The sequence below is a fragment of the Schistocerca piceifrons genome, chromosome 2 (genome assembly GCF_021461385.2).
Source record: "Schistocerca piceifrons isolate TAMUIC-IGC-003096 chromosome 2, iqSchPice1.1, whole genome shotgun sequence".
In the NCBI taxonomy this organism is placed as follows: Eukaryota; Metazoa; Arthropoda; class Insecta; order Orthoptera; family Acrididae; genus Schistocerca; species Schistocerca piceifrons.
Genome location: NC_060139.1, coordinates 620,920,454 through 620,933,804, shown reverse-complemented (window position 1 = coordinate 620,933,804; position 13,351 = coordinate 620,920,454). Strand labels below are relative to the sequence as shown.

The 13,351-nt window shown below is 37.0% G+C and overlaps 1 protein-coding gene across 1 annotated transcript in view; it reads right to left on the bottom strand.

Moving 5' to 3' along the window:
* LOC124777195 (DNA-directed RNA polymerase, mitochondrial) overlaps positions 1–13,351 on the bottom strand; it is a 283,528-nt gene that overhangs the window by 131,061 nt on the left and 139,116 nt on the right. Inside the window, exon 11 of the mRNA XM_047252510.1 lies at positions 1,253–1,415. Within this exon, the coding sequence (XP_047108466.1) occupies positions 1,253–1,415 (163 nt within the window). The remainder of the gene's footprint in view (positions 1–1,252; positions 1,416–13,351) is intronic.

Below are 13,351 nucleotides of genomic sequence, written 5' to 3'. Positions count from 1 at the left end.
CTCTTTGCTTGACAAGCACATCCAAAAATGGTAGACTCCAAGAACGCCTGAAGATGGCAAGAAGTCGGCTTACCGAAACATCACACCTTTTGGACGAAGCTACGTGGCTGAATACCCAAGAAATTGTCAAGATTTCTGTACACCAGGAAAACTTCAGATCACACATTGATTATTTTGCTAGGTAGGAGATTTTTCAGCTTTGGATTTACTTTTAGAAATACACTTTAACTGTCGCTTTGTTCACTTCTGCATAATCTCTTTTAATATTTTTGCTCAGGCAAACAGAGAGATCTTCTAAATGTCACTTGGATAAATGGACCTGTTTTTCTCCTGGTAAGCTGTTAGACAATATGTTCTCTTTTTGACTAGATTTATCAAGGTAGCCATTCACTAAACATCAAATATCCAGTTTGGTGAAAGAAAGTCCCCAACGTGTAGCCCTGAAGATACCTTAATGCAACATTTCTTCTTCTTCTTCTTCTTCTTCTTCTTCTTCTTCTTCAGTTAATACTGGTTGTCCTTCCAATTTTTTTGGATGTATTTCCAGAATTTTATTTTGTAGGGTTGATCTAGGTACACTATACAAATCACACATTTTTCTATATGATAATTTGCCACACTGAATATCATGAAGAGCTTTATCTAAAAGTTCTGGGTCATAACTGCACTGTACTTTAGCACCATCTTTGCTTTTATATGTTCTTGGCAGTGTCGAAGATTATCCCCCACAGTACAAAATTGTAAAAGTCATCATTATTTCATAACTTTATACAAAACACTTGAAAGCAACTGTCTCAGTCCCATAGGCCATGTATCTCATTGACAACTGCAGTTATAATACTTTTCTGCCTGTGCAACAATAGAAAGTTTCCACTTGATGATACTGTTCATCAGTTCATCAGATATTTACCTAGGTAATCATTCAGCCAAAAATAAATCACAGAATGCGGGAAGTACAATCTTGGGCTTAAGATAATTGGCACACAGAAGTGAAAATAAGCGGCAATTCGTTGCTATGCAGGTGCAAAGAGCAAATAAACCATACTGCCCAAAATCCCCCCGCCCCCCTTCCCCCCAGTGTCCAAAATCACCATCTGATAAGGCCAACTTCAATATGCTGAGAATAGGAAAAGTTATGATATATGCAAAAACATGTAGCAATGCAATATTACCACAAGCACAGGCTATAACTGCAGGTGGCAACAAATATATACACAGTGCTTGTATTGTGCTGTCAACAGTATATACTCACAACACTTGGACCCTCCATATTTTCATACAGCAAATACTGCCATTTTTCTCTGGTGTTCTTCATCGGGTTTCCAACAGGGTTCATGTACCACTCAAAATATTCACTGTACAAATGCTCCATTTTTTTCATAATTCCCATTTTTTCTCGAAACTTGATAATACATCTACAAAGAATATTCAAATTAGTACTTCCACTGTAAATAACAAAATGTTTCAGTCACAGAACAGTAGAACACACATTAAAATCAGAATACAAAACCACATGCATAATTTTTATACTGATCACAGCTAACTTGCAGCAAAAGTGATAAAATGAAAAAATTGTATACATCCTGTAATTTGAAATTTCTTGCCGTTAAACCCTCTGGCAACTCATTACTAGTTATGTGTTTATGGAATACAGAATGGAGATAGGGTTTCTGTTATCCCAAAAAGTGTGTATGGTTTGACATGTTAGATTTTTTACAAAATGTCTCATGTGTCACATTAAAAATTAGCATTAAGCTATTACATAAAGAGTCAACACTGGAAGAAAAGTAGCTATAGTCTCCCAATTCAATAAAAAGAGCAAAACTGCTCAACAACAGACATGGAACACTTCTGGAGCAACATATGGTCAAACCCGGTACAGCATAACAGGCATGCACGGTGGATACAAGCAGTAACAGACGCATACAAGATGATACCACTAATGCCTGAAGTGATAATTTTGCAACATGAAGTCACCCAAGCAATTAATTCTACTCACAATTGGAAAGCCCCTGGAAAAGATAAAATAGCAAATTTCTGGCTAAAGAAGTTCACCTCAACACATTCACATCTAACTAAATTATTTAACAGTTACATTGCAGACCCATACACATTCCCTGATACACTTACACATGGAATAACTTATCTGAAACCTAAAGATCAAGCAGACACAGCAAATCCAGCAAAATATCGCCCATAACATGCCTATCAACAATATACAAAATATTAACTTTAGTCATTACACAGAAATTAATGAGACATACAACACAGAACAAAATTGTAAATGAAGAACAAAAAGGCTGTTGCAAAGGAGCACGAGGATGTAAAGAGCAACTGATAATAGATGCAGAGGTGACATACCAAGCTAAAACTACGCATACATTGATTACCAAAAAGCTTTTGATAGTGTACCCCACTCATGGTTACCACAAAGTAGATCCTAAATTGATACAGTTCCTAAACATAGTAATGAAAAATTGGAAAACCACACTTAATATCCAAACAAATTCAAATAATATCACATGACAGCCAATACAGATTAAGCGTGGAATATACCAAGGAGACTCATTAAGTCCTTTCTGGTTCTGCCTTGCTCTGAACCCACTATTCAACATGCTAAATAATACAAATAATGGATACAATATTACTTGAACATACCCACACAAAATCACACATTTGCTATACATGGATGACCTAAAACTACTGGCAGCAACAAATCAACAACTCAACCAATTACTAAAGATAACAGAAGTATTCAGCAATGATATAAATATGGCTTTTGGAACAGACAAATGTAAGAAAAATAGCATAGTGAAGGGAAAACACACTAAACAAGAAGATTACATATTGGATAACCACAGCGACTGCATAGAAGCGATGGAAAAAACGGATGCCTATAAATATCTAGGATACACACAAAAAATAGGAATAGATAATACAAATATTAAAGAAGAACTAAAGGAAACATATAGACAAAGACTAACAAAAATACTGAAAACAGAATTGACAGCAAGAAACAAGGCAAAAGCTATAAATACTTATGCTATACCAATATTGACCTACTCATTTGGAGTAGTGAAACGGAGTAACACAGACCTAGAAGCACTCAATACACTTACACGATCACAATGCCACAAATATAGAATACATCACATACATTCAGCAACAGAAAGATTCACATTAAGCAGAAAGGAAGGAGGAAGTGGACTTATCGACATAAAAAACCTACACTATGGACAGGTAGACAATTTAAGAAAATTCTTTCTAGAACGAGCAGAAACTAGCAAAATACACAAAGCAATCACTCATATAAATACATCGGCTACACCACCGCAATTTCATAACCACTTCTACAACCCTTTAGATCACATAACATCAACAGATACGAAGAAAGTAAATTCGAAAAAGAAAACAATACATGGCAAGCACCCGTTATCATCTAACACAGCCACATGTCGATCAAGACGCATCCAACACATGGCTAAGAAAAGGCAATATATACAGTGAGACGGAAGGATTCATGATTGCAATACAGGATCAAACAATAAACACCAGATATTACAGCAAGCATATTATTAAAGACCCCAACACCACAACAGATAAATGCAGATTTTGCAGACAACAAATACAAACAGTAGATCACATCACAAGCGGATGTACAATACTAGCAAATGCAGAATACGCCAGAAGACATGACAATGTAGCAAAAATAATACATCAACAGCTTGCCTTACAACATAAACTTATAAAACAACACGTTCCCACATACAAGTATGCACCACAAAATGTACTGGAGAATGATGAATACAAATTATACTGGAACAGAAGCATTATAACAGATAAAACACCACCACATAACAAACCTGACATCATACTCACCAATAAAAAGAACAAATCAACACAACTAATCGAAATATCCATACCCAATACAACAAATATACAGAAGAAAACAGCAGAAAAAATTGAAAAATACATCCAACTGGCTGAGGAAGTAAAGGACATGTGGCATCAGGATAAAGTTGACATTATACCAATTATACTATCAACTACAGGAGTCATACCACACAATGTCCACCAGAACATCAAAGCAATACAGCTACATCCAAACTTATATGTAGAACTACAGAAATCTGTAATTATTTATACATGTTCAATTACCCAAAAGTTCCTAAACGCAATGTAACATATACCGTACAGTTAAAAGAAGTCACGCTTGATCAAGGTCCGCGTCACTTTTCCATTTTTGACCAGACATAACGTCTGAGAAAAGAAAGAATAATAATAATAATAATAATAATAATAATAACAACAATCCCGTGTGGAGTTGATAGTCTACCATCAGGCACCTCCCCAGGTGGCGGATAGGGGAATGCTCTCCAGATATGGAGGGTACCGGGGAAATATAATACCTGGGGTGGACCCAAACTATCAACCGAAATCCACTAACGTCTGCCTGGTATCCAGCGGTTAGGGGTCAGCATCTGTTTGCCTAGATGGTGCAGCTACAGCAACCTTCTTGATCTCAACAATCAAGTTATATTCCTCGTGATCTTTCCTTGGAAGAACCATGACCAAGTTAGTTTTCAACTTGAAAACCAAACATGATGATAACACAAGGAATGAATCCACTACCCCAGGCATCAGCCGCAAGGCTGGCTTTACCTGGTCATTGGATTCTGGAGGACCAGGAGCATCATGTTACGCCTAAGGTTGAGAACCAGACGACGTCCAAATTATTACGCACAAAACAAAGACACTTCATCGGTACACTTAATACTAATACTCTCTTCAAACTGGGCAAGATCAAACAACTTGCACACAAGCTGCAAAATTCCAGATCAAAATCCTTGCAATCCAAGAAACACGATTTACGGATGAAAACCATTTTGACACAGACTACTACAGGAACTACAAAGAAAACCATCAGTTAAAACTAATGAGAAAGGACTCAGACAGTTTGGTACAGCATTTGTAGTCTACAAATCTATCAGTGACTCTGTCATTGACTTCCAGTCTGCCTCGGAATGTATAACAACGGTCTCCATCAAATTGGCCAACAAAGCATACACCTTGATCAACGCACACGCACCGACAAAGAACTATACCAAGAAGAACCCCCAGAATGTGGATGACTTCTGAAATGACCTTGTAGAGACAACATACAAAATTGCCACACACCATGTAATAATCTTGTTAGGAAACTTTAACACACAATTAGACAAAGAGAAAAAATACAGGAAAATCATCGGAATCCATACAGCTCACAAGACATCCAACAAGAATGGGGAAGGATTGATAAGCTTTAGTGAAAATTTCGGCCTCGTAATTATGTCAACACAATTCAAAAAACACAACAAGAAACTGTATACTTGGAAGTCACCCAACATTGTGTGGCCATCTCCAAGCGTAACACAGCAGAAATTCTGAATGTGAAAACGAGAAGAGGATTTTTTGAATCAGACCACCATCGTCTACAGATAAAAACCAGATTACAACCCAACAGAAAAAAGTCAAAACTAAACAAAGTGCTGAGACCAGACCCCCAAATACATAAAACTCAACAAGGAAAACATCTTACAGGAAATTAGTCAGACAAACACCACAAACTGGACAGAACTTGTGGATGTCCTCAAATCCGCGATGAACTTGGGTCAACCCCCAAGAAGGAGAAAACACAGGTGGTGGAAAATAATATGTGACCAAGCAATAGAAGAAAGGACCAATGCCTGGAAAAACTTCAATAGTCACAAAACATCAGAAAAATGGCAACAATTTCTAGTAATCCGAAAACAAACCTCGAAAACTATTCGAAGGGAAAAAAGAAATTATGACAAACGGCGACTAGATGAGATAGAACAAGACTTTAAGAAGAACAACACCAGGAATTTTTATAAGACGTTTAAAGAACATATTGCAGGATACCATCCACCCAACCTTTGCTTCAAGAAACTGGATGGTTCACTAGAAACTAACATGAAGAATAACTGCCAAATCCTCGCAGACTATTTCAACAAACTTCTCAGCTGCAAAAGACATACAGAGAATATTCACTACCAGGCATCTACACCAAATCCCGACGCTAAACCACCAACCATCAACGAAATAGTAGAAATTATCAAGACTCTGAAAAACAATAGAGCCCCAGGAGAAGACGGAATTATTGCAGAACTATGGAAACTAAATGATGAAAGATTAACAGGAAAAATCCACAAAATTATATTAAACATTTGGGAAACAGAACAGATTCCTTCTGAATGGAAATGCACACTCATCCATCCACTCCAACAAAACTGAACCAAATAATTACAGGGGTATCTCACTCGTGCCGGTCACATATAAAATCCTATCAAAAGTTCTCATGAACAGATTAGAAGAACAAGCTGACCCACAAATAGGAGAATACCAGGCTAGTTTTCACAAGGGACAATCTTGCATAGAACAGATCTGGAATCTGAAAATGATTCTCCAGATGAGAAACACCCGAAACACAGTGGTCACTTTTGTAGATTTTAAAAAGGCCTATGAGTCAATAGACAGAGTAGCGCTCTGCAACATGCTGGAAGAATTCAGAATTAACAGAAAGACAAGAGCAATCACTCGGCAAAAACATTAACTGACACAGTCTCCAAGGTTAAATTTATGGGGAATATCTCTGAACTATTTGAAATGCAAACTGGAGTGCGACAGGTTGATGGACTTTCACCATTACTCTTTAATATAATTTTTGAAAAAAATCATCAGGACTTCGGAAAAAGAAGTCAAAGGAATCCAAATTGGCATTAGAAAAGATAATAGATTCAATGTGAAGTATTTAGCCTTTGCAGAAGACCTTGCAATCCTCACAAATAATAGAAAAGAAGCCACTAACGCCATAGATAAGTTACACGAAATTGCACAAAGAACTGGCCAGCAAATTTCATATGAGAAAACCCAGTACATAGAAAGAGTGTCACAAGATAAATTGCCTATTGTGGCAACCCATGGGAAAATCGTACAAGTACCACATTTTAAGTACCTGGGAGAAATCACCCAGCCATCAGGGATCAACCTAAAGGCCTATGAGGAAAGAATAAAAAAGCTACAGAAAGCATATAAACTCATATGGAACTATTATAACAAAAAGTCCATATCCATTAACGCAAAATTGAGGCACTACAACAATGTCGTACTTCCGGAGGCACTGTACTCATCTGAAACAGCTCGAATAGGTGGGCAAACTAAAATCAAAGAAATAGAGAAACAAGAAAGGAAAATTCTCAGGAAAATTTTTGGCCTGATACAAGAGCAAGGAATCTGGAAGAAGAGACCAACATCAGAATTATATAAATACACAGACAAGATTACGGATAAAATAAGGAAACGGAGAATGCAGTTCTACGGACATATCCACAGGATGAATGAAAACAGAATTTCAAAGTGAATTCTTAAAGTCATCAACTCAGGCAGGGGAAAAACAAATTGGATGAAAGAAGTTGAAGAGGACCTCAGACAAGCACACATAACAGTAAATGATGCAGAAAATAGAACTGAACTCAGGAACATCATCAAAAAACAAATTTGACACCACAACACAGAAGAGACCAGGATGAAAATGGACAGCGGCGCAAAAGAAACAACACAGTGAACACATGAAGATAATTTGGGCTCAGAAAATACATAAACAATCATTATAAAGGAATTCAAGTTCAAACACTCTCTTTAAATGGGAATAATCAATAATAATAATAATAATAATAATAATAATAATAATAATAATAGTAACAATAATAATCCATTTGACATCTACTACCAAAGAAATACCTCCTTTACATTTTATCACGCATCACTTTCTCTAGCTATAAGCATCTACGTTGCTCTTGGATGTTTTATAATGCCATCTATCCACCTTCCATTGGGTCTTGTCTTGGTCTTTCATCATCCTTTAAAATCCGATAATATGAACTATCCTTGGCCAAATGGTGTACCAAGGTAGTGACTTATACCCAGGCACTGGAATAACAACTGTTTGTTTATTGACCATGAACTAACTCAGTACAGCTTTAGAGGATAAAGGTCCACACATGAGTACAACTGAATGTCCATCTATGACAATGTGTTGTAGATGCTTACTATGACAAAGTCAATGAACATCTGTAGTGGTAATGTACAGGGAAGTAGTGTAGATGTGCAGCACTATGGTCCCACGAGGCTGTGAGATCATGGTCAATCAAGCAGCAGGTCCAATGAAGTGGGGCCTTCCGGGGCGGCTGATGGGTGCCCAGCAGCTGTGATCCAGGCAAAGGTGCAAGGCAGCACTGTGTGACAGCTAGCAGCATAGGTAGTTGGTCTGGAGCTCAGAGCTGAACTGGCCATTGAGAGGCAATGCAGCAACTTAAGCACCCATCAGTCGAGGTGTACAGGTGTATTGCCAGATGAACATGTGACTGCATGGACAAAAGTGCAGCGCTGTTTACAGCAACGTGCACACCATGTATCAGTGCAGACTGTGCTCCCAGATGCTGTGGCAGCTGTAGAAGGCTTGGTGGTAAACAGCTCAGCGGCTCTTCTGTTGATGAACAACCTCCTGTGGTAAGGCAGCGGCCGTACCTGGCCCACGAAACATAACCATGAGTGCACTGGCCAAATATGCAGGGGCCCAGGCCTGCATATACAATATAAAAAATTTCTTTTGTCCATCAGTCATCCATTTTCCTGGTTATATGACCCAACCACCTAAATTTCATTTTCATTACAATCATAATTATTTATTTATTTCTACGTAGAATTGCTAGTCTCCCATCGGGCGCCTCCCCAAAGGATGAATAGGGGAATGCTTAACAGGGATAGTGGGTACCAGGGAAATAAAATACCCAGGATGGACCAAAACTAGAAGCTGCTGCTTTGTAGCATGATATTTGCTTATCAAAGACTATAAGCAAGGGAACTTTAAGAATAAATTACCTGGTCCCTCAGGTTAGGGGTTGGGCAGTGGGCCAACTCCTCACTCATGTGAAAAAGTTAAAATGCTAAAAAACGTAATTATATGCCTCAGAGAAATTGAAATCATGGGCAACAAACAGGCAAAGAAAAATGGAAAATGACATTAGGATGCTGGAATGTGCATGGTATCTCCACAAAACTGAATAGATTAGCAACAGAAATTGACATGTTCAAAATGGATGTTGTACTCTCTGAAACCAAGAGAAAGACAAAGGAGAACAACAACTTGGTAATTACGTACATATTTTGAGTGGTGTGTCCAAAGTGGTAAGACCCAAAGCAGGAATCTCCATTATGATAAAGAAAGCATGGAGAAAGAGAACCAAAATTTTGGAATTTATTAATGAACATGTTATTATGATTGAAATTACTATTTGCCAGGGACGTTGTAATTGTTGGTGTACATGTACTCATGAAAGATACAAAGACCAGGAAAAAGATACTTTCAGGATAATCCTTAGGGAAACTGTAGAAAAAATCCCAAGGAGGAAGGAACTGATTATCATGGGCGATATGAATGGAAGTGTAGGAATTACAGAATCATGTACGACAGTGGGAAAACACGGAGAGACAGAATGTAATGACAATGGAGAATGACTGATTTGTGAACAGTTTGATTTGAAAATTACCGACACATTTTTCAAACATAAGGACATTTAAAAATATACTTTGCATCAGAATGCTAGGAACTCCATTCTATTATAGATTATATCATCATTAGACACACAAGTAGATGCAAGGAAGCAGATGTTAGATCTTATAGAGGAGCCAAGTGTCGATCAAGCCCTTATCTAGTACAAATGAAGAGTTTTTGGCCTTGTAAGACTGCAAAGAATGATATTAACAACACTAAAACAAATAGTGCTGAGAAAGTTCAAAATCTACACTTCAATATTGACAGCCTACAAGATGAAAGTATATGACATTCTTTGCTGCCAGAATGGAAAGGACATAATTAGAGGGAAGTAGATAGGAAATATATGAATACATAAAAACCAATGTTATGAATATAGCAAGAGAAGTGTTGAGCATAAAGGAAAACAACCACAGCCGTACAGCAGAATGGTGGTGGGAGGAAATAGAGTTGACAATTAAATAAAAGAGGAACACATTCAAACCAGTGGTTGAATGATAAATCAGAAGCAACAAGAACAGTCTACATGGAAAAGAATGATGTGATGAAAAAAAAAAAACAAGTACAGCAAAAGCATGGGAAAGGACATGAATTAATGTCAATAGCAAACTAGGATTTGGGAGAGTGAATGAAGTGTGGTCAGTATTAATGGGGCTTCAAAAAGACATGAAAGCCAAAACTGATCTTTGACTGATAACACCAAAGGAATGGGAAGAATATTTCTGGAAATGATTAAATGAGGATAGAGAAGAATATCTGGAGAAAGGAACAGTAGAAGGAAAGTAACAGGAAGGGTAGGAGGTACAAATTTTAGAAAGCAAGGTGAGCGAGGTACTAATAACAGGGAAGAATGGTAAATCACCTAGACCAGGAAGTATCAATCTGGAGTTCTTAAAAAAATGGTGGTAATAAGATTGTGAAACTAATAAAACAGTTATTCAATAAAATGTTACATTGAGATTCAATATCCAAGGAAATGAAGATAGGATATATTAATATAATAATTAAGAAAGGGGATCACAAAAGCTGCTTGAACTATTGAGGAATTTGTGTTATACACACATTAATGAGAATCTTTGGGAAAATAATTAAAAATAAGCTGGAAATAAATTTTAAAACACAATAAGAACAATGTGGCTTCACAGCCGGTAGATCATGTGCAGACCATTTTTTCACATTACAACAGATATTAGAGAAATGTAGGAAAAAATCAAAAAACATAGGATTAATTTTCATAGGTTTAGAAAAAGCATATGATATTGTCCCAAGAAAACTACTTTGTAGAGCATTACACATGGCGAACATAAAGCATCCTTTAATTAAAATAAAACAGGAAATATATAAAGACAACATATGTCAAGCAAAAATTGGTAATACACTTCCACAGAAATTTAGAACAACCAGGGAGCTGTTACAAGACTTCCCCTTACCACCAACATGATTTAAAATCTATATAGACGTAAATCTGAAGAAATAGTCTCATAAATGCAATGGGATGGGCCTACAAATTAAAGATGGAGTTTATTTACATAACCTACTATTTGTTGACGATCAAGTAGTTATAGCACAAGATGAGGGTGATGCAAATTACATGTTTAATCAGTTAACAATAGAATACAGAAACTGCAGACTGAAGATTAATCATCATAAAACAAATTACCTCACTAATGATCCAGTTGACTTATCCATAGAGGGTATGAGAATTAAGACAGTCAATACTTTCTGTTGTTTGGGACCCATTTTTGAGATGGAGGGAAAATCAAAGGTAGAAATTAATAAAAGAATTAGCAGTGGAAGGAAGGTCACTGGAGTACCAAACTCAGTCTTATGGAGCAGACATATAATAAACTGAACCAAAAGAATTGTGTATAAAGCAATACTAGAGAGCATAGTTATGTATGGAGTGGAGACATGGACTACTAACCTGAAACATGTAAAAAAACTACAAGCAGTGGAAATGGACTTCTGGAGAAGATCAGTAAGAATTTCTAAGAAAACAGAAAATAAGAAATGATGAAATAATAAAGAGAATGGAAATAAGAGAAAAAATACATGAGGTGATGGACAAAAGGAAGTTACAATGGTACGGGCATGTAAGAAGAATGAAGGAAGCCAGAATACCAAAAACAATCCTGGAATGGGAAACAGACGGAAAGAAGAGAAGGAGACGCCCTATGACCACCTGCCTCAAAATGTACAATTAAAAGGAGAAGAATGGCACAGAGGAGGAAAATGTATAAGATCGAAATGCCTGGAGGGACATCCTGAGGGGATAAATTAATATCTTATGTAATAGATGTATTAATTTCCAGGTATTTGTTATACTGGAGGAAAACGTTGTTTAGAGGAACATATCAATAAATAAAAATAAAATGTCTGCTTGTGTCTGTATGTGTGGATGGATATGTGCGTGTGTGCGAGTGTATACCTGTCCTTTTTTCCCCCAAAGGTAAGTCTTTCCGCTCCCGGGATTGGAATGACTCCTTACCCTCTCCCTTAAAACCCACTTCCTTTCGTCTTCCCCTCTCCTTCCCTCTTTCCTGATGAGGCAACAGTTTGTTGCGAAAGCTTGAATTTTATGTGTATGTTTGTGTGTCTATCGACCTGCCAGCGCTTTCGTTCGGTAAGTCACCTCATCTTTGTTTTTAAATATAATTTTTCCCACGTGGAATGTTTCCTTCTATTATATTGATATCAATAAAAATAAAAATAATTATTTCTTTGCTTTAAGCCTGTTCCTTGAGATATTTGTTCTTTTTTTTACCTCTCATTATGGTTCCCACCAGGCATGTCTCTGCAACTCACTGTGCAACTCTCAGTTTTTTAATGATTTTCATAATAAAAGTTCTCCTCTCAATGCCGTGAGTTAAAATTTGCAATACACACCGACTGTGAACTTTCAAACATTGTGTATTAAATTTTTCAATTAACAGATGAAGCTCATCTGCACTAGAGGCAAACAGTAGTGCAGTAGAATGAAATTTTCACTCTACAGCGGAGTGTGTACTGATATGAAACTTCCTGGCAGATTAAAACTGTGTGCCCGAGTTCGAGTCTCGGTCCGGCACACAGTTTTAATCTGCCAAGAAGTTTCAGTAGTGCGGTAGGTAGCGTAATGTAATGTTAATCAAATACAGTTAATAGTTTGTTAGTTCAAATCTCCTCAGTAAGATGTCTTCAGCAAGAGTAAGGTGGTTCTGGTATGTTCCACTACGGCATATTCCTTTTTGTATTCTCAATATAAGGATCTAAAAATTTCCTCTATTTGTCAATGAGCGTAGTTTCCTTGAAATGAAATCCCAGCAACTGACTCCTTTTTCGATCTGAATTACTATCTTGAAGAAGCCTAATATTAGTTGCAGCAGCAATGTATATTTCTTCATAGCAGGTACCACAGCAACAAATTTACTAAAAAAAGGTGGCCATTTCCACTTTTACTGTAATAATGAAATAAAATGATTACAGCAAAAGTGCAAAATGTCACCTCCTTTTAACAATGTCTATATCCTTCAGGTTGAACCAATGCCCTAGGATATCAGATTCCTGAGAAATGAGTACAAAATCTTGCTCAAAATCTATGACTCCCAAACAAAGAGTAGTAATTCAACCTTACTGCTCCATTCTGTAATCAGTTCACAACTTGCAAATGACCCTCTGTGTAATACTCAATTCCAAAACCACGTTTTTCTGTTGCACGGTTAAAATGTGATATCTGTCCTAAGCACCAGGTGTCGGAAT